The sequence below is a fragment of the Cygnus atratus genome, chromosome 2 (genome assembly GCF_013377495.2).
Source record: "Cygnus atratus isolate AKBS03 ecotype Queensland, Australia chromosome 2, CAtr_DNAZoo_HiC_assembly, whole genome shotgun sequence".
NCBI lineage: Eukaryota > Metazoa > Chordata > Aves > Anseriformes > Anatidae > Cygnus > Cygnus atratus.
In genome coordinates, this window is record NC_066363.1 from 127,354,618 (window position 1) to 127,376,191 (window position 21,574).

General features: G+C 41.0%; 2 protein-coding genes across 2 annotated transcripts; both read left to right on the top strand.

Moving 5' to 3' along the window:
• Positions 1-15: 15 nt before the first annotated feature.
• Positions 16-4,130, top strand: TMEM70 (transmembrane protein 70). The gene is made up of 3 exons (XM_035563065.2): positions 16-270; positions 790-901; positions 2,036-4,130. Exons 1-3 carry the CDS (start codon positions 142-144, stop codon positions 2,482-2,484), a joined length of 690 nt encoding a protein of 229 aa, XP_035418958.1. The 5' UTR covers positions 16-141; the 3' UTR covers positions 2,485-4,130.
• An 11,270-nt stretch (positions 4,131-15,400) lies between these two features.
• LY96 (lymphocyte antigen 96) lies at positions 15,401-21,071 on the top strand. Its single transcript, XM_035563075.2, has 5 exons — positions 15,401-15,513; positions 16,945-17,034; positions 18,022-18,150; positions 19,016-19,068; positions 20,970-21,071. The coding sequence occupies exons 1-5, from the start codon at positions 15,420-15,422 to the stop codon at positions 21,069-21,071; spliced, it is 468 nt and encodes a 155-aa protein (XP_035418968.1). The 5' UTR covers positions 15,401-15,419.
• Positions 21,072-21,574: the final 503 nt, after the last annotated feature.

Consider the following 21,574-nt stretch of genomic DNA (forward strand, 5'->3'; position numbering starts at 1 on the left):
GTGGGGGGGGGGCGGCCGCCATGTTAGGAGCGGGGCGGCGTTGCGCGGTGCGCGGGGAGCTCTGCGCGGGTCCCGGGCGGTGCCTGCCTGCCGGGGGAGCCTGAGCGCGGGGCTGCGCCGCCGGGGAGGCGGCCCGCCGACATGCTGCTGCTCCGAGCTGCCGCCTGCTGCCGCCGGGCCGCCTCCGGCCCCGCCTGGCTGCGGAGGGCCGCCGCGCACCGAGGGCCACCCGCCGCCTGCCGCCGCCGGGACAGCGCGGGGGGGCGGCAGGTATTGGGGGGGGAGAGGTCTGCCGGGGGTGGTGGGCCTCGGCCTCACGGCGTACTCCTTTCTGAAAAGAACGGGGAAAATACAGGAAGAGAGGTGTTGGCGGAGACACGTGGGGTAAACCGGGGAGGCGCTGGGGATCGCCGGGCAGCGAGGCTGGGGCGGCTGGGTTTCCCTCTGCAGTCTCGCTTAGTGCGAAACGTGTGCTGTAGAGTCGTGGGCTTGCACCGGGATTTTAAGAGTTGCGGGTTTGAGAGGCCTTCCTGCAAGCCGTGTATAAAAGGAATGCGAGTTTAACGTTTGTACATCGCTTTGTCGATGTTTAATGCTGCTTTGAAATAACTAGTTGGAATATCATAAAAATAACGAATCAATGTATTATTTGAAATCTCTGTATGCCTCATAGTATGTACCCTAACTTTAATTCCTAATTGAGGATGCTGGGAGTAGCTTCAGGACAAGGAGACACCTTTGTGAAGTGCAGATTGGTACTGATGTTTGTTGCTTGCTCTTGTCTTCCAGGTTACGTCTTTTCAAGCGCTGGCTGTTCGCAGCCTCAGCACATCCGCCCCTCCTGACCACCCGGAACATGGAAGATTAGTTTATAAAGGAAACTTGGCAAAGGCGGTGTTTGGTATGTGACTTGAAGAGATTTGCTCTTCTTTTTTTGTGTTTTGTTTTTGTTTGTTTGTTTAAAAACTTTTAAATGCAACATTATAAAACTGAATGTTATTCTTTCTATCTCTGTTAAAACCCAAATCCTCTGTTCAGCAAAAAAAAAATAATCTTGTTGTCATGCTTGACTGTATGCTTCTCCACCATGTAATGGTTAATGTTAAAAATTTTTCTATATTTCAGTTAATTTTAGGTCTGCAGGGAGTTTTGATAGTACAGTGCAACTCTGTAATCCCTCAGCCTGCTTCTTTTTCTCTTGCAGCCTGTGGAGTGCATTTCTCAACCCAGGAGACAACAGAGACTAGCTGTAACTGATATTCACGTTCTGTATGCTTTTGAACGTTACTGACATGTCTCTGAAGTAGGCACATATTATGATGAAAAGCGCTGTCTGTATTAAGACTTCTGTTAATCTTCTTTGACCAGCTAATGTTCCAAAGACCTAGTGAAAAGTAGTCCATTGAGTGGATTCTGTTAGGTGTTTTTGAAATGAAGGAAAAAGTATGCTTTGACATACTTAATTTCCACAGCATTCTTAGACTACTGGTTCTTACGGTGGCTCAAGGACTGGGGGTGTTCCACAGCAGTGGTTACTGTCTTCCAAGTTGTATGCGAAGATGGCTGTGGAGTACTTGTTAGTATTGATTAAGCTAGATTTTTCAACTTTCAGCACACTGGGGGACCAAGCAAACTTTTCTTTGTAAAGCACATTGAATGTCTACTTCGGCTGTTGGGGAAGGGAGAGATGCCTGGCCGTATCTGTGGTGATTACTCCTGTCTGTGAGGTGAAAACTTCATACTTGTGCATAATTGCATAATAGCTGAGTTCATCATAGAAATAGAGCTAGCTGCTAGCTTTGGTAAACCCAGTGTGAATATATAAACAAACCATAACAGTAGAAGGAAGAGAGTACTGAGTTTCCTGGTTCTTGTTAATGGCTTCTTGTATTGGAGAGTTTTTTAAAAAGTGGATTTTCAATAACTTTATCAGTTCAACTAATGACATAAATTTATAGTAGCAGACCATGTGCAATTATAGAGATGATTTTACTCCTAAGTATTAACCTTGGTTTTCTCTTCTTGTTTTATGTAGGTGTGAGGTTTTTCTCTTACTCCACCAGCGTATTCAACCTGTTCATGGTGCCCTACATCATGCTCAAAACTGGCATTGGATTTGATAGTCTGCTTATACAAGCTGCATTTTATGGGTTGATAGGGTTTTTTACATTTGTAACGCCAGTCACTTTGCATATCCTTACAAAAGGCTATGTGATTCGACTCTATTACAAAGAGGAAATGGACACCTATACAGCTATTACGTACAATGCAATCTTGACAGAAAAAGTGACTGTCTTCCATCAGAAAGATGTGAAGATTCCAGACATCACCAAGATGTTTACAACGTTTTATGCTAAAACTAAATCAATGCTTGTTAATCCGCTGCTTTTCCAGAATCCTGAGGATTTTAACCGTCTCATGGGCTATGACAAATCCTTATATTTTGATTTTGAGGAGGAAAAGGAAAACAGTGAAAGTAAATAACTTGCAGATCAGGAATGTCACTTATTGTTTATGGTGCAGAGCTATATATGTAAAAGCATGTTATGTTCTATTACATTTTCTTAAGTATCAGGTAACATTTGAGTTCCCCAAATGTGTTTTGGAATGTACTGAAAAAAAAGGTTCTAAACAATGTGCAGTCTTTCTTCAAAGTTAATGACACAAAACATACTAAAAAATGCTTATGTCTGTCTTGTGCTTGCTGTTCTTGATTTAACTTTTATTATTAACTGTCCAGGAGAATGGTAAAATTCATGGGCTGTGCTTCAAACTCACAATCTCTGTTGTAAAATTCATATTAAAAAAATGATCAGCATTCATTACCTGTCAGGTTTTTAAGATTAGAGAGAAATTGCATTTAATGCAAAAAGATAGGGCTCTTTTTTTTTTTTTTTTTTTTCCCTCCTGATGCTGCTCTTCATACCCAGAGTGGTATTGGCTTTTACTTAGCCAGGAAGAGTCTTCAGAAAGCAGACAGGTATTGTTACTAGTTCCTTTTAGAGGTCTGGGGGCGTCTGGAGAAGTTAGAAAGAACAGCTTAGTCACAGCAAGGTATAGTCACAGGTACTAAATGGTGTGTTAAGGTAGAGTCCCATTCCCAAGGAACACTGCTCCCAGATACAGAAAACAAGTAGCCTGTCTTTTCTGTGTGTACTTAGGGGAGCGTGTTAGTATAAGAACTGTGCTGTGAAAATCCTGTCAAAGCATGCTGTATTTGGACCTACTTAAAATACTAGCAGCTGCTGGTTAAAATGGACTCATTTACCATTTGTGACAGTGGGGGATGCAAAAGGAAATCTCTGATAGAATACTGTTTAGAGCTTGTGCCTTAAAAAGTATACCTCTTGATTTTTAGGTCTGCAAAGAAAGACATCTTTAATTCAAGTAAAGAGCATTAGATCTTTTCATGTGACTGGATTGCTTAAATTAGTTTTGCACTCTGAATAAGTGAAAATTGGATTTAAATGTTTTTAATCCAAGGAGAAGTTTGACACGCAAACTGACAAGTACTTGTATAAAAATAATGAAAGTCCTAAATATTTTCAGACTTAAAAAATTGCTGAATCAGACAAGAATACATACAGAATTCAAACTGATCCTTTCATATTGGCAGTTTACTTTGTAAATCTGATGCTTGCTACTAATTCCTGATTAGTCATCCTGATCCTGTGAATAAAGAAAAAATAATTAGGAAACATCCGTACAGGTGGTTATAAGTTCTAGCCAAGGAAAAGATGTATTTAAAAGTCTAAATGTATTCTAAAACTATGATTCCAATTCCTTCTTGCAGGTTGACACTGTAGATAATTCTAAAATACATGTGTTTTTAAATATTGTTCTTACTGTTGAAACCACTCTTGATATAATGGCTAATTAAAAAGCAAATCAGTCCATTGAGTTATTTCTGAGGCACATTTGTGTTGGAACAGCTTTCATTTGAAAAGCCTGATCTAACCCCGTAAAGCCAGTATCACTCGGTAGGTAAGCGTTAATATACAAAAATGTGTTCAATGCGTCATACTGAAGACAGGAGGCCAGTAACAAGCAATTCTGATCACTTGGTTGTAGTACTTGTTCTCAATGAAGTGATGTTTTACACCTAATTAAAAAATTGTTCATTCTTTCCATGTCTGTGCCCATTCTCTTCTTTTTGTGCTCACTTATGATGTTCATCATCTTTAAATGCCAAGTAGAGAGGGAACAGGAACTCTTAAGTAATATCAAAATTCTCAGACTTTTCTTCTGACTGGTAAGAATTTTCACTGTTGAAATTTGGTATCTTGCTGAGTCAGATTTAAGCAGCAATAATAAGAGTTTTCCATCCCAGTGGTTAAGTTTCTCAAAAAAAAAAAGTAGAGGCAGTAAACATCATCTCTTCTACCTGTTTGTCTCTTGACAGTGAAATGCAAGGTCACTGAGTAAGTGGCTTTTGAAAGATAGATGATTTAAAATAAATACATATGCAGGTTTTTACCAGCAGGTAGATGACAATTCTGGCCACTTGCAGTCTCAGAAGAATATGTTATACTACCAAATGTGCACCTTGAAAATAGTGGTAATTCCATAGCTTTCTATTATAAGTACTTTTATATTAAAATGTGATCTTACTAAAATTTGAAAAGAGTTTTTGCTTTCCAGCATTGGCAAAGGTCAAATTTACTAGAGATGCACAGTATTCCACTGGGTCTACAATTTATTTGCTGCTAACTTGGCAAACTCTGAATTCAGGAAGCAAACTGTAAATCTTTGAATCATATTTCTTTTTATGGTCACCAAATAAATATGCCTTTGACCTGTTAGCATTTGACTGTCCTTGTGTATAATTCCAGGATTCTCAGACTTAGCTGTTTTTGCAATTTTTACTTGCAGTGTGTACTTGAACATATGTAACTGGTTTAGATCCCTTGTGGAACTTGCTGAGACCAGAAAAGACTAGTACTCAAGCAACAGTAGCTCATTCTTCACATTAGCAACAAAAGGAAGAAATGGAAATGTAATCCAAAAACACTTCTTGATGCATTTCTATTTTACTTTGGATACTGAATAGCCTGTCTTGATGCAGATATTTCAGTTTAGATTGCTGTTACACTCCACTTGCAGAACCGATCCTTCTATCGTACTATGCAATCTCAAGGTACTGAAGTTCAGATGCATTCCATAATGCACTGAGTGCATTTCCAAGTGGGAAACTGAAATTTTTGGTGTCCTTCTAAGCTAAGAAATGTGTGTAAAGCAAAACAGGCCATCCTGCTACTAACAAATTCTGCAAGAGAATTGATTATAGTGTGAGCATTTCAGTAAACTGAGATTGCTTTCAAGTTATTCCTACTGCCAGATTTTTTTTTTTATTGTTTAAGTGTCGGCTCCATATTCTTCACAGTTCTATTTTGTGAACTACCATTTTCTTTATTCAGTTTTATATATTTGGTGAAAAACAGTTCTAATTGCAAAGGTTTTCCTACTTGTTAATGTTTTCATCCCTGGTAATTACTGGTGTTTTTTCTGGTGCAGGTAACTCATGTACAACATGGAAGAAAAGTAATTTGTAAAACCTGGTGCTTATACACGTGGGTAGAGATTCTGAAGGAAATACTGATGTAGAAGCCCAGTCTTCTAAAATAGATGCTCTACAAGCTGTCATATTTGCAAAGCTGCACCTACCCTGGAAGTTGCCAGCTCCTGCAACCTTTCAGTGCTAACCCATCACTTGGTACTAGCAGCTGGGTCTCACATCTTACTCAAGCTAGTACTAGTTTTTCTCAATCTGGTGTGAATAGCAGGAACACATGCAATGACTCAAGCCTTCTTCCTAGACACTCGCTTCCTATCTGCTTCCAGCCTTAAGAGCTTCCACAGAAGGTCGTAGATGACTGCTGTTTTCCCTAGGAAAGGGAAAGTGCAGATTTTTCTTTAGAGTCTCTGACTACATGGTGTTCTCTTGCCATTTCTCTTTTTCTCAAGTTTTTGGCTTTGTCGAAAATACTACTCTTTAGTACCTATCTGTTCTTAATTATAAAGTACTATGCTTCTCGTCTTTCTTTTATTTTTTGTAAATTAAATTATCCTACAATCTTCGGCTTTTTCTTGCACGTGTAAAATGTTCTGATCAGAAAATTATCCCCTTCTGATACTGCAAAGAGAAACCTTTAAAGCCCTGAGGTACTTCACACTCTTAACCACACTCCCTGAAATTAAAAGGTAGCTAGTTTCACCGGAGCATGCTTTAATACAAACCAAAGTCATTGCATGGGCAAAGATGAAGAAAAGCCGCGTAGTCTTTTTGCACTGTACTGTGAGAGCCTAATTAAGGTGATGGAAATTTAATGTAATTGTGCCATAAAAATTAAGAGCACACGAATTATTACAACTTAATTATAACTTAATAGGTGGAAACTTGGTAAACTGTTTTAATTTTATTGCCCTGGAGTTCCATGGTCATACTACAAATTTCTTCGTTACCCCATGTACAGCATAGCCTGCAACAATTCAGCCTCGCTAAGAAATGGGACAAGTGAGCTAGCTAAGAGTTGGATCCACAGTAATAAGATTATACCACAGCTATACAGGCCTCAGCGAGCAGCTCAAAATAAGCTCAAATGAGCAGCTATTTTAAGCAGAGAACAAGAGCAAACAGCCAGAAAACATGTCCAGCTGTCTCCATTTCTGGAATACCAGGGTAGATAGTGTTGCTGTGGTATGCTTTCTGTCTATCAGCTGCAGGTAGGACACAACACTTTCTTCCCCCTTTACCCTCTGCTTTCTCTTCTTCCTGCCAAGTTAATCGTTTAATGTATACTTTAGAGTGTAACTACAAGTTTTGATCCTAAACTTGGCTTAGAGAGAATAAACTTTAAGCCTACTGGCAGCAGGCAGAGAGTTATTTCCAACATAAATGTTTCTACAGTGTAATGCCTAGTCTGCTTCACTTTTAACAGCCTCTGATGGCTTAACATGATATATTCAAATCAAACCACTAAGCCAAAGTGCATACAGCATTTTACAATATATATTCAGTATAATACACATCGCTTCTTTTCTTTCTTTCCACAACAATTTTAAAATTACTCAAAAGACATGGACTTAGCAGTGGTGCACTGTTCTGGGATCAGTCTCTCCTTGGCACTCTCAAAGTGCTCCATCAGGTTTGTGTAGAGGACCTGAATCCTCTTGCTGTTTCTAATCTACCTGGTCATGACTTTCCATTTCCACTGCAATCATTGTCAAAGATGGGATTAGAGGATTTGTAAAGAGAAACTTACCCATGAATTGCTACAATTTTCTGCTCTTCATGTTGATTGCCAAGTGGGTTTTTGTTTTGTGAATAACCACCTTCTGCCTTACACCTTATATATAGTCCCTTTATACTGGAGTGTCTTCAGAAGCAATCCTAAAACCGTGATCAGAAGCAGTAATGATGTCGTATTCCAGGTGCCCAGAGTTTTTTCTTCAAAAGATTCTACTTAATCTACTTTGCAGATGACATGGAAGTTGGGGGGTGGCTGACTCACCAGAGGGCCATGCTGCCATCCAGAGGGACCTCGACAGTCTGGAGAAATGGGCTGACAGGAACCTCACAAAGTTCAACAAGAAGTGCACAGTCCTGCACCTGGGGAAGGACAACTCAAAGCATCAGTATATGCTGGGAGCCACCCAGCTGGAAAGCAGCTTGAAAGTGAAGGCCCTGGGGGTCCTGGAGGACACCAAGTTGAACAGCATGCCCTTGCCACAAAGTAGTAGTATTCGTGGCTGCATTAGGCAAAAGTATAACTAGCAGGTCAAAAGAGGTGATCCTTCCCCTCTGCTCGGCGTTGGTGAGGCTGCACCTGTAGTACTACAAGAGAGACGTGGAGCTACTGGAGAGAGGCCAGCAGAGAGCCACCAAAATTATTAAGGGACTGGAGCACCTTTCCTGTGAGGAAAGGCTAAGAGAGAGCTGGGACCATTCAGCCTGGAGAAGAGAAGGCTCGGGGGGGATCTTATCAATGTCTGTAATACTTGAAGGGAGAGTGCAGAGAGGACAGAGCCAGGCTCTTTTCAGTGGTGCCCGGTGCCAGGACGAAAGGCAGTGGGTACAAACAGGAACACAGGAGGTTCCCTCTGAACACGAAGAAGCACTTCTTCACTGTGCGGGTGATGGAGCCCTGGCATGGCTTGCCCAGAAATGCTGAGGTGTTTCTCTCCTTGGAGATCTTCAAAAGCCACCTGGACATGGTCCTGGGCAACCTGCTCTGGGTGGCCCTGCTTGAGCAGAGGGGTTGGACCAGACAGCCTGCAGAGGTCCCTTCCAGCCTCAACCATGCTATGATTCTGTGAAAAACTGTTACAAATGGTCCTATGAGGAAAATTAGATGAATTTTCCCCTTTCTTTATTGAATGTGTTTAACATCTTAAAATAATTTTCCAACAGGATGAGGTTTTGGGAACTCTCTTGGTACATGCCAAGAACTAGGACATAGCATTTAATTCTGTCTGACTAACACTTTGGAACAGAGTGCTCTCTTCTGCTGTCCTGGAATACTGTTAATTTTTATTTTATTTTATTTTTTCTGTGATGGGATACTGTGATAATATATACTATAAATCTTTCCTGAGAGAAATTTCAGTGACTTATAAGTGCTCACTTGGCCAGAGTATTCATCTGCAGCCAACAATCCAAACGCAAAGTGATTTTTTTTCAAAAAGCATTCTTATGTAATCTAAGCACTTTTTGGATGTGTTGAGAAAGAAGATAGTCTCATAAATTAGTTTGAGGGTTTTAAATGCAAGTCAGCCACGAGATTTAGAGTTAAATTTTACTTACATGTAGACAAACTGAAAATTCATAGGCATGAAACCCTAAATTCTCTGGACTTGAAATTATGTTATGTTTCATTAACTGGACATGCCAGCCAGTATCTACTAGATGTAGTTATGAAGGATTTCAAAATGAAAGTAAATTGCCACAATGCTCCAGTAAAATAACACCATTATATAGCTCTCACCGCTGCTCTTTCTCTCCTTCTTACCTTCCTCCTGGATAAGAGTATAAATATATATATATAGTAAAGAAAGAGTATCTAGTAAAAATAAAATATGTACAAGTTTATGTACTTCCTCACCAGTGTCCTTCATACTGACTTGAAAGAGGCAAAGCAGGCTCCTCATGCCTACAATACACTAGATTAGGGCTTTTGTCAGTGAGTATCACAGGAGATCAATTCTGTGAATGCCATTGATACAGGCATTTGAAGACACATGCATCTAAAACTGAATCTGCCAAAAAGATTTTAAAATGGCTGAGGTTATTTTGATTTAAGGACAGTTTGACCAGACACAACAGTAAAGGTTGAAGTCTTTATAATCATCAGCGTAAGTGGTATTTTAGCTCTGATGCCAGTAGAACTTGCTCAGTTTCTTTCATTAGCCAGTCAGATCCTTTTTAAAAGGGAGTCTAGTTAGTTTATTTTTATTTTTTTTAATTTTTATTTTATTATTATTATTATTATTAAAGCATTGAAATAGTCTGGTGCAGAAGAACTGCAGTAGGGAATAGCAGAAGATGCAGAGGTTTCCCCATGTGTCTGTACAAGCCACCAGGGGGGACTCCTTCCTCATATATTTCATTTACTGCAGCAAGTATGAAAGAAAACACCTAGCCTTGAACTAAGTCTGGAAAGTCACAGGGTTCAGCAGACAGCTTATCTTCATTTTAGGTGAAAGAGCTTTTATATAAGATCTTGTAAATCTGCTGTGCTCTTTTCAGTGGGTCCATCAATTATCCAGTGTGCTGTGCAGCAAAGCAAGTCCCAGCCTAGCAGCAGTGGGACATGCTTTCAGCTAGGTCATCTTGTGTCAACACAGTGCAGCCAGTGCGGCCTTATGCCTACTTAAAACTGACCTCTGGCTTTTTTTTTTTCTAAATCTATTGGACTAACAACAGACTCTGCAGAGCCTGCCTTCTCTCTTGCTCCAGATCAATGGCCAGAGTTTTGTGATTAAAAGAAATGTGTTTTTTTTTTTTTTTTTGTGTGTGTGTTTTTTTTTGTTGTTTGGTTTGTTTGTTGGTTTGTTTGTTTTTTGACACGAGCTAGCTACTCTTCTGTGGCTGTTTCATTACTCCCTAGTGGCTGTTTCTTTACTCCATTTTTCTTTCTACCAACTACAGTCTCCTGATTTATTTTAATTTCATTACACACTGATATTTTTAAGCAAAATGTGGCCATTTTGAAACATAACTATTACTGCTATAATTGCAAAAGATTTGTATGTTTTATGGTGTCCTATTAAACAACAGCTAAAATCTGTGTGTGGTGTATGTACTCTGGATGTCACGGAAGTTGTATAATTCTGAATTCACACTTAAAAAACAAACATTAGAACTTTTTTTCAGTCTTGAACTCTATCAGGCCAGTGAGACTCTTCTTGTGGTCTGTACAAAGATTTGGGAATACTGAAGAGAATTCTCTAACCCTGTTACATTTTGAAAAAAAAAAATCTCCTTTGTGAATTATTACGTATGTTTATTCATTTGGGGCACTTTCAGGTACTTTCAGTAGAATTCTTCCTCCTACAGCAGAATTCCTTACCTAGCCTGTGCCTTTGCCCCACCTTCTGGGCACAATCTGTTGTCCATTACTAAATTATCATGTTCGGTGTTATATGTTTGGACTTCTGGAAACCAATTTCTCAACCTTTTGCTACTTCACCTTTACAATGTATAAAATATTGCACTGGTGTACATGCAAGTTTTGAGACTAAAAGCTTTTAAACATTGCCAGGGAGTGGAGAGAGTCAGGACAATCAATTAAGTTATATTTGTTGTACGTAATTCTTATTGTTTCCTGCTTAGCAAAAAAACCAAATACCTGTCTGTTGCATGTACGGTTTCTTGTTCATAACAAATGCAATTTCTGGTCTAAGAGGAGTCTGCAGACATACATACCAATCAAGAAGGTAATTCATCAAAAATAAATTGATCAAAAATAATTTAAGTTCTGTAAGTCATTATTCCATATCTTCATAAGTCTTCATAAGTAATTTATTATATTCAGAAAACAAATGTAACTATTCCCTATCAGTTAGATGGTGATTGTACTTTCTGGAATGAGGTATTATCTTTCTGTAGTTGGGACTAGCAATATTGATGTTTTTTGTGTAGTAAAAGTTAACTGTCTTTAGTCCACAAAACTGATAGAGCAGATAAATGCAAAATATGTTACTCTTTGTGTATGGCACTGACAGAAATGTGTATGTGTGTGTTTGAAATCAAAAGTGCTTGAAATTTGTTTGTTTTAGTGTTTTAAACATAAGCACCAAAATCTGCAAGCTAGGCTGCTTTTCAATCACAGAATCACAGAATTGTCCAGGTTGGAAGAGACCTCCAAGATCATCTAGTCCAACTTCTGTCCTAACACTAACAAGTCCTTCACTAAACCATATCACTAAGGACTACATCTAAACGTCTTTTAAAGACCTCCAGGGATGGTGACTCCACCACCTCCCTGGGCAGCCCATTCCAATGCCTAACAACCCTTTCAGTAAAGAAGTTCTTCCTAATATCCAACCTAAACCTCCCCTGGCACAACTTGAGCCCATTCCCCCTCGTCCTGTCACCAGGCACGTGGGAGAATAGACCAACCCCCACCTCTCTACAGCCTCCTTTAAGGTACCTATAGAGAGCGATGAGGTCTCCCCTGAGCCTCCTCTTCTCCAGGCTAAACAACCCCAGCTCCCTCAGCCGCTCTTTGTAAGACTTGTTCTCCAGACCCCACACCAGCTTCGTTGCCCTTCTCTGGACTCTCTCGAGCACCTCCATGTCCTTCTTGTAGCAAGGGGCCCAAAACTGAACACAGTACTCGAGGTGCAGCCTCACCAGAGCCGAGTACAGGGGGACAATCACCTCCCTAGACCTGCTGGCCACACTGCTTCTTATACAAGCCAGGATGCTGTTGGCCTTCTTGGCCACCAGAGCACACTGCTGGCTCATATTCAGCTGCCTATCAACCAGTATTCCCAGGTCCTTCTCGGCCAGGCAGCTTTCCAGCCACTCATCTCCCAGCCTGTAGTGCTGCTTGGGGTTGTTGCGCCCCAGATGCAGGACCCGGCACTTGGCCTTGTTGAACTTCATACAGTTGACCTCAGCCCATCGGTCCAGCCTATCCAGATCCTCCTGCAGAGCCTTCCTTCCCTCGAGCAGATCGACACACGCACCTAACTTGGTGTCATCTGCAAACTTACTGAGGGTGCACTCGATCCCCTCATCCAGGTCATCGATAAAGATATTAAAGAGGACTGGCCCCAGCACTGAGCCCTGGGGGACTCCACTAGTAACCGGCCTCCAACTGGATTTGGCTCCATTCACCACAACTCTTTGGGCCCGGCCATCCAGCCAGTTTTTAACCCAACGAAGCATATGCCAGTCCAAGCCACGAGCAGCCAGTTTCTTGAGGAGAATGTTGTGGGAAACGGTGTCAAAAGCCTTACTGAAGTCAAGGTAGATCACATCCACAGCCTTCCCCTCATCCACCAAGTGCGTCACTTGGTCATAGAAGGAGATCAGGTTCGTCAAGCAGGACCTACCTTTCATAAACCAATGCTGACTGGGCCTGATCGCCTGGTTGCCCTTCAAGTGCCGCGTGACGACATTCAAGATAATCTGCTCCATGAGCTTCCCTGGCACTGATGTCAAACTAACAGGCCTATAGTTCCCCGGGTCTACCCTCCGGCCCTTCTTGTAGATGGGCATCACATTTGCTAGCCACCAGTCGACTGGGACCTCTCCTGATAGCCCTGATAGCCAGGACTGCCAATAAATGATGGAAAGCGGCTTGGCCAGCTCCTCTGCCAGTTCTCTCAGTACCCTTGGGTGGATCCCATCCGGCCCCATCGACTTGCGTACATCCAAGTGCTGTAGCAGGTCGCCAACCATTTCCTCGTGGATAGTGAGGGCCACATTCTGCTCCCCATCCCCTTCTACCAGCTCAGGGTACCGGGTATCCAGAGAACAACTGGTCTTGCTGCTAAAGACTGAGGCAAAGAAGGCATTGAGTACCTCAGCCTTTTCCTCATCTTTTGTAACTAAGTTTCCCCCCGCATCCAATAAAGGATGGAGATTCTCCTTAATCCTCCTTTTTGTGTTGATGTATTTGTAAAAACGTTTTTTGTTATCTTTAACAGCAGTAGCCAGATTGAGTTCCAGATGAGCTTTGGCCTTTCTAATTTTGTCCCTGCACAGCCTCGCAACATCCTTATAGTCCTCTTGAGTAGCCTGCCCTCTTTTCCAAAGATTATAAACCCTCCTTTTTCTCCTAAGCTCAAGCCACAACTCTCTGTTCAGCCAGGCCGGTCTAGTTCCGCGCCAGCTCATCTTTGGGCACGTGGGGACAGACCGCTCCTGAGCCATTAAGATTTCTTTCTTGAAGAGTGCCCAGCCTTCCTGGACTCCTCTGCCCTTCAGAACCTCCTCCCAAGGGACTCTGCCAACCAGAGTCCTGAACAGCTCAAAGTCAGCCCTCCGGAAGTCCAAGACAGCGGTTTTACTGGTCCCCTTCCTGACTTCGCCAAGAATAGAGAACTGAACCATTTCGTGGTCACTCTGCCCAAGACAGCTCTCGACCACCACATCTCGCACCAGTCTGTCACTGTTTGTGAACAGAACGTCTAGCGGGGCACCTCTCCTGGTAGGCTCACTAACCAGCTGCATCAGGAAGCTATCTTCCACGCTCTCCAGAAACCTCTTAGACTGCTTTCTCTGGGCTGTGTTGTGCTTCCAGGATATGTCTGGGAAGTTGAAGTCCCCCACAAGAACAAGCGCTGATGATTTCGTGGCTTCTGCCAGCTGCCTGTAGAACTCCTCATCTATCTCCTCATCCTGGTTCGGTGGTCTATAACAGATCCCCACCAGGATGCTTGCCTTGTTGGCCTTCCCTCTGATCCTAACCCATAGGGACTCAACCTTATCATTCCCAGCCTCAAGTTCCTCAACATCAAAACACTCTCTAATATAGAGAGCCACACCACCACCCCTTCTGTGCTGCCTGTCCCTTCTGAAGAGCCTATAGCCAGACATTGCAGCACTCCAGTCATGAGAGTGGTCCCACCACGTTTCCGTGATGGCAACCAAGTCATAGCCTTCCCGCTGCACGATGGCTTCCAGCTCCTCTTGTTTGTTACCCATGCTGCATGCATTAGTGTAGATGCACTTCAGTTGGGCCTTCTTCCCCGGCTTTGCCATTGTTCCCCCTGGTACAGCTCCAACAAGCCTAATTTCAGCCCCATCTCCCTTCTTTCCTAGTTTAAAGCCCTCTCAACGAGCCCTGCCAGCTCCTGGGCTAGGATCCATTTTCCCCCTGGAGTTAGGGACCCGTCTGTGGTCACCAGGCCGGGTGCCGAGTAAAGCGCCCCATGGTCAAAAAACCCAAAATTTCTGTGTTGGCACCAGAATGTCCCAGGTTAAAGTCAGGCTTGAAATCTATTTTCAGTTATGACAGGTAGATTCTGTTTTCTTGCAGAAACATCTCAATCTAAATTTGACAGCACTGGTTGTTATTTTCCTCATGTTCAGTATCCTTCTGTATGCATGGCTTTGCACTGCACTGTCAAAATATTCAGTGTTTGGACTTGGTGCTCCTGTACAAATCAGGTGGTGCAGCTTCTCTGCTAGAGAAGAGAAGGTCAAAGAGGTAGGAGGGGGACATGGAACTCAACAGTACCAATTTTATGGATTTTTAAGATAGTTTTCACTAAGAAGTATAACTGCAATAGATACAGCTTTGAAGTGAGTAGCTGACACAGTGCAGAACATCAGTGGCTCTGGTTGATAACGTGTTAGATGGTTGCATTCAGCTCCATCCTTACTGACATTTGGAAATATGTCATCTGATTAAACTTATCCATAATGTCTGAGTGCACTTAAGGTATGATGAGCTTTGTAAGAAATTCATTCTGAAAATGCATGAGAATTCTTGACTAACCCATCGGTAAGAGTGCACTAGTTTTTTTTTTTTTTTTTTGTCATTTGAATATAGCTTTTCCCTTCTTTATTATCTACAGGAAACCTTGTGACCATTTGAAATTATGCCTTAGTAAATGTTACGTCTGTTGAGTTAACTCAACTTGCCTTTTACACTCTTCTGGTAATCATAATTTTAGCTTTTCTCACTTCCCTATTTCACACAGTTTTCTCTTTCATTTTTCAGTTGTGGCTTGAGCTACATTGTCTGGGGAAGACGTAACAACGAAGGCAGAAATTTTATTCGCAAAATATATTATGATGATAACTGATAGTGCTGCAATAGGATTAATTAAGATTGCAGAGAACTTGACAAAATAACTGAATATTCCCTGAAGACATGTGACTGAGGATGACTATGCTGAATTTTTGTTCCTCTTTCCCCCAAACAAAGCTTTCTGGCCAATACCGATCAAAATAAGTAACAATGTTTGGGCTTGTTTTTTTCATTTTGTTCACCCCTGGAGTCAGTGGATTTTTTTGTACGTCGTCAGATCTAGAAATGTCATATACTTTTTGTGGTAAGTAAAAAATAGTTTATTATTTTCTTACTGGCTTGTACACAATAATTATGGCAGTCTAAAGAAATGTGAGCTTTATTTTTTCTGATTTGTTTTTTTGATGAATATAGGAAAATATAGATAAGAATTTCAGCTGATGTATATTTCTGTTATTAATCACCCTATTATGAGAATTATGCTGCATAGGTGTAAATATTACCACAATGATGGCTACAGCAGCTAAGAGAGAAGTTGTTTGCTGCTAAGTAAAGCAGACATGTTTTGATTCAGGAAAAAATGAAAGATAAAAGATTTAAACTTGTTTTGCAAGTGGTGTATTGTATAAAATATCTGCATTTATTTAACCAATAACGTACATTCAAAAGCTTTAACTTTATTGAAAAAAAAAGGCAGAAGATTGCATTGGGCTGGGGGATCAGAGAAGCTCTGTGTCAACAAAGCTTCTCTCTTCCTCACTTGCCGTCTCTGAGATATAGGCCACTGGATCTGCATAGTTTACTGCTTTTTTTTCATTGATTCTGCAACAACTAGGCACCTCACAGCTGCGAGTGCTAGGCAGGCTCAGTATTCCCATATGAACTCACCGGTAGAAAGGTGGGATTTTTAGGAGATATTTCACAAGGAGAGGACCTTTTGAAAATCTGTGTGCATTACTAATGTGTATTACCCATAAAATAGCTATATAAACCAAGGCACAAGAGGGAATGTTTATTCTGGGTACTTTGCTTGATGTTAACACACATTTTAAAAATGTAGCAAGTGTAAAAGTGGCTATACCTAAGCTTGCAAATCGAGCCTTTGGGGCCAGGGTGTGTTTTGTTTGACCTTTTTTCTATCATAATTTCCTGTATGTAGTTATGATAAGAACATGAGTGCCAATTACCAGCAGTCAGACAGTTTCCCTTGGCACATCCCTTGCTTTAATCCCCAAAACAGAAGACAGAACTCACTGTAATCATGATGAAATAAATCAGTGTTGCTACCTGAGGCCTTCAGCTAGCCTCAGGCAACATGCAAGCTTATAGTTTCAATGGTTAGTATGAGTTGGCATATTTTCATCAGAGGTCCATGTTGGCATAATGCTAATAAAAAGTGTGTAACTTCAAAGTAGAAGTAAGCATAGTTTTGCCTCTGATTGTTGGAGTACAAAATGTAAATGACCCCTAAACTGTTTCTTCTTACTACTTAATCTCAAAGTAAAGTGATACTACTTTTGTCTTCTAAGCATGAAAATAATCAGAAATATCACTTTAAGATATATTTAAAGTGTACTATGGATAATTAGATAACATAACTTTATAATATATACCTTATATTAAATATATTTTTATTGAGTTTGTGTTTAATATAAGTGTATACATATGCATGTTTTTATCATTTCACTGGAGAAGACTGTTCACACTAATAACATGAAATAATTTTATCCTGTAGATTCTACAGCTCATGATTTCATGTTTAATGTAACACCTTGCACCATGCTGAACGCATCCATCTGGCATGCTGCTCTTACCTGGGTTCCAAGTGAGTCACTCGTGCCTAGAGAATTATATTCTCCAAATGAAAAAAAAAAAAAAAAAAAAGGAGCGAGAGAGTGCAGGCAGAAGGATTATACTTTACACTATATGTCAAATTATTTAGGAGATAAGTTTCTGTGATTAACAACGGAATAGATGAAGTACAGTGATGGACAGAAATTATGATTTCTAAACCATTTGTGGGAATAAGTGTGTTTGAATTTGACTTGTTTGAGCAGTTTCCAGAGCTCAGCGCACTGACTGGTATTGTATATGCAAATTTGAGACAGTTCAGGTACTTCTGGAGAAAATAGACAATATTTTGCAGCACATAAGCTCTTCTGGTCTGAAAAAGATACAAGCCATTTTAAGGAGAGATAAAATGCAAGCATGGCAGGAATTCTGCTAAGAATATGCATACTCCAGAAGCTAGAAATGTGATAATGGATTGTGTGTGCAGACCCAGCTTTAAACTACTCTTTAAACACAGCTTTAAGCCAGTAAATTGTGTTAGTTAAGAAACAGCTGTATCATAAATTTCACATCCTCAGTAAAAGCTCTGGAGGTGTGCTAAGATTGCTTCCATAGAAAGATCTTTACAATGGCTACAAGCAATCAGCACAGATTGTTTGTAATACTTGCTCACAGCTACAGGTGTGGGACCTCCAGAGTTCTCATGTGGGGATTTATTTGGACGAGCTGTGGAGCTGAGTGAACTCTATTGTCTTTGCTAAATAAATTAGAACAGATTGTGAAATTTGTCACTCAAATATTTCTTAAGACTGGTGCTTTTTGATAAGAAAACAACTTTTTTTCCCCCCCCCCCCCCCCCTGGAAATTGCAGTTTTCAAGATATAAATTTTTGTTAATTTTGGGAAACTCTAAAAAATTCATATTTCAGAGAAAAATAGTGTTTATTTAAATAGTGTTTGTCTGTGCATGTGCTTTTCCTACCTGACAGTTACCTTTTTCTTACTTGCAATGTCTCAACTAGAAAGTGACATCGCCTTTTTGAAGGTAGTCTTCACTGTCTGGTATGATGGTGCTAAAGCGTTACACTGGAAAGAAATTGTTTGCAGTGGGGCCGACGATGAGTACTATGTGTGTGAAACGCTGAAAGGAGGTCAGTATGAAAAATACACCTTTCCCTTGCCTTGCAGGTTGCCCCCTCAACAGGGGCATAACCTGCTCCCTTTTAAGTACTTACTACTAATAAGATTTTTTAAAAGACTAATTGATCAACCCAAGCAGATAGATAAAATGGAGTTTCCAACTGCTGTTCTTTAGTGTCTTCATGTGGTGGTTTCCATCTCTGTAAATTGGGTTTAATAATATCATTTATCACATTATGACACTTTTATTGTTAACAACTCTAAAATGACATGGAAAGACCACATGTGATTGGACTGCACACAAAACTTGAGAGGATCTAGGGACACTACTAGATTACAGACAACAGCTTATTCAGGTGAATGTATGGATGGTGTTTTAGAGATACTCTCTTCACATACATGTAATGTTTTTTTATTAGAGAAGAGTCAATCCTGTTTCAGGAGCTAACTAATATTAACATGCCAAAGGCTCTGATGCAGAGAATTCAGGATATCATTATAAAAGCCAAAAAGACCAGGACAGAGCTCAAAATATACTGTTCACGTTTTCCTTTCTTTGTAAGTGAATATCAGATCTCTTCAGTTATCATTTGTCTGAACTACTATTACAAGCTAAATTGTTGGATTTATCACAGTAGGGTGGGATGGTAGAAGATGTTGCAGTGGCTTTCTGATTATTTTCTATTTTCTAACATGTGGTTTAGATAAATAGGCAGAGTTCTAGAAGAATAAAGAGGTGAAGGCTTTATGCCTGGAAGAGTAAATGGCATTGGTAGTGCTGCTGAGAGATGCGCTATGTTGAAGTTATTCAGAAAGTTTCATTGATGGCTTAATGATTAAATAACCATTTATATTGTAATTCTCTCTGTTTTGCAGAAACAATTACAACAACATTTGACATTAAAGGAAAAAGAACAAGATTTCCAAAGGTACTTTTCCATATTGCATATAAATAGTGATAACATACTTCATAGAATCATAGAATCATAGAATCACAGAATGGTTTGGGTTGGAAGGGACCATTAAGGATAATCTTGTTCCAACGCCCTGCCATGGGCAGGGACACCTCCCACCAGACCAGGTTGCCCAAAGCCCCATCCAGCCTGGCCTTGAACACCTCCAGGGATGGGGTATCCACAGCTTCTCTGGGCAGCCTGTGCCAGTGCCTCACCACCCTCACAGTAAAAAATTTCTTCCTAACATCTAATCTAAATCTCCCCTCATTTAGTTTAAAGCCATTACCCCTTGCCCTATCACTACACCCTCTGAAAAAGAGTCCCCCCCTTCAGCTTTCCTGATGGCCCCCTTTAGGCACTGGAAGGCTGCTGTAAGGTCTCTCCAGGGCCTTCTCTTCTCCAGGCTGAACAGCCCCAGCTCTCTCAGCGTGTCTTCATATGAGAGGTGCTCCAGCCTCTGATCATCCTCATGGCCCTCCTCTGGACCCACTCTAACAAGTCCATGTCTTACATTCATATATTTGGTAGAAAGATAAGTTCACCCAAACTGTAGCAACTGTCAGAAAGCTTTCTTATACTTGAAAGGATGAGTCCAGATTAATAGTATCTCTGAAATTTTAAATGTTTTCAGGTTATTACTCCTCTATCATTCCTCCTTTATTTTATAAAATAAAAGATCAAAGATGTAAGTTAATGTCACCTTTATTGTTCCATTTCATTTGGTAAGCTATTTCTGTTTCCCTTTTGAATAAATCTGTCCATATTCTTTCTGCCCATTATGCTTTCTCTTAGTTTCTTTTCACATGCTGATCTCTTCCTCCCTGAAATCCTTTTCAAAGATTTGAAGAGGGATAACAATATCCAAAAGTAAAAGCAATGTTCCAGTGTTAAAACAGGAGCAGCAATTGTCCTTGAGTTAGCCTGACACCTTCCTCATCAACTTGAGCCTTCCCAAGAACCTAACGTCCACTTTAGCAACAATATTTATCCCCACAAATGTCACTAAAGAATCCCAACTGAAAGAAAATCTTCGGTCTTCCCTTAACACAAAGTTCATGGGCTCTTAGAGGGATTGAACCACACCTGAGAAACTCTTCCAGCCTTAGAGCTGGTAGTAGACAGTAATTGTCTCTGCCATAAGCAGTCCTCTTAGATGAGGTGCTTATAGCACATCTGACACTTCCTGATGGGACTCTGCCCATCACAGCCTTTACTGGAAACTCTGACAAGCCTCCCAGTCTTTAGTCCTATGAGCCCTTCAGCTCCCAGGTGCTCATCACCAGTTTGTCGTATCCAAAGAGGAAGATGGCATGTGTCAAAGGAGGTATGGTAAGACCTGAGTTCAGTAGGACCCACCAAGATATCTTTTGTCCTTATGCCTATTAAGTCTGTCTGTGCAAGGGTGTGAAGACAGACAACAGATAAACCTAGGATTATGCTGCTTTTCAAGTCAGACTGCTGGATGTAGATGAGCAGAACTGTAGGTCTGGAAGGAAAGCCAAGCTGACAACAAGCTGGTGTTGCTTACAGTAGTGATCACTGCAAGAAAGTGTGGATGAGTTAGAGCTGGGCTTAAGGCTAAGGTCTGGGCAGGATCCTGCGAGTCCTGGAGCTCTGTGAGGGGAGGTGAGCTGGCAGCTGCTGGGGACCACTGGGCCACCAGTGCTGGCACCAGCAGGGCACTGTCACTCAGTGCCCAGTCAAGGCAAGAGATGCAGGGCCAATGACTGTGACCAGAGGGCACTGAAGGCCCTGGCATTGTGGTTTATGCTAAAGCCAAAAGGTCACTAGGCAGCTTGAGACCTCGGGTAGCCACTTGGCCAAGAATGGGCAGCATTATGCACTAATTTCCTTGTTTTCTTGTTGGATTTTAGGGAGATTATAGTATTATTATAGAAGCATTCTCTGATGATTCTGAGAAGAATATGGTCGTGTGCTTGAATTACACCATGATAGTGAAACAAGATCCTTTCTGAACGTGACAGACATTTCAAATAAATCCGGGACACAGAGGCTGCTTCTGCAAGCAACTGGAATCCAATCTAGGAAATATGAAACACTCTAATTTTCCTGAGGTAAAACACATAGTGTTCTGTGTGGAAAGCTACGAGATGGAGAGTCTTAACCACTCATAGCATGGCTGCAATCGGATCCTCAGCCAGTGCACACAAAATCTCTTGGAATCAGGCATCCTGATGATCCCACAGAATAACTCCATGTGGATGTCAGAGAGCCACGTTTCAGTGTGGTGCCTTGAGTTATGAAAAAGCCAAGTACTTCAGGTTACGCTAGACAAACATAAGAATTTTTGAAGCCTTGAAGTGCAAGAACTAGAAGTTTGCCAGTACTCAACTTGAAATATAACAGCATTTGAATCTGGAAACACTGCGGGTTTTTTGTTTTGTCTTTCTTTTTTTTATTATTAATATTTTTTATTTCTTTTAACCATAAAATTTGTTAGTACAATCAGCTTGTGAAA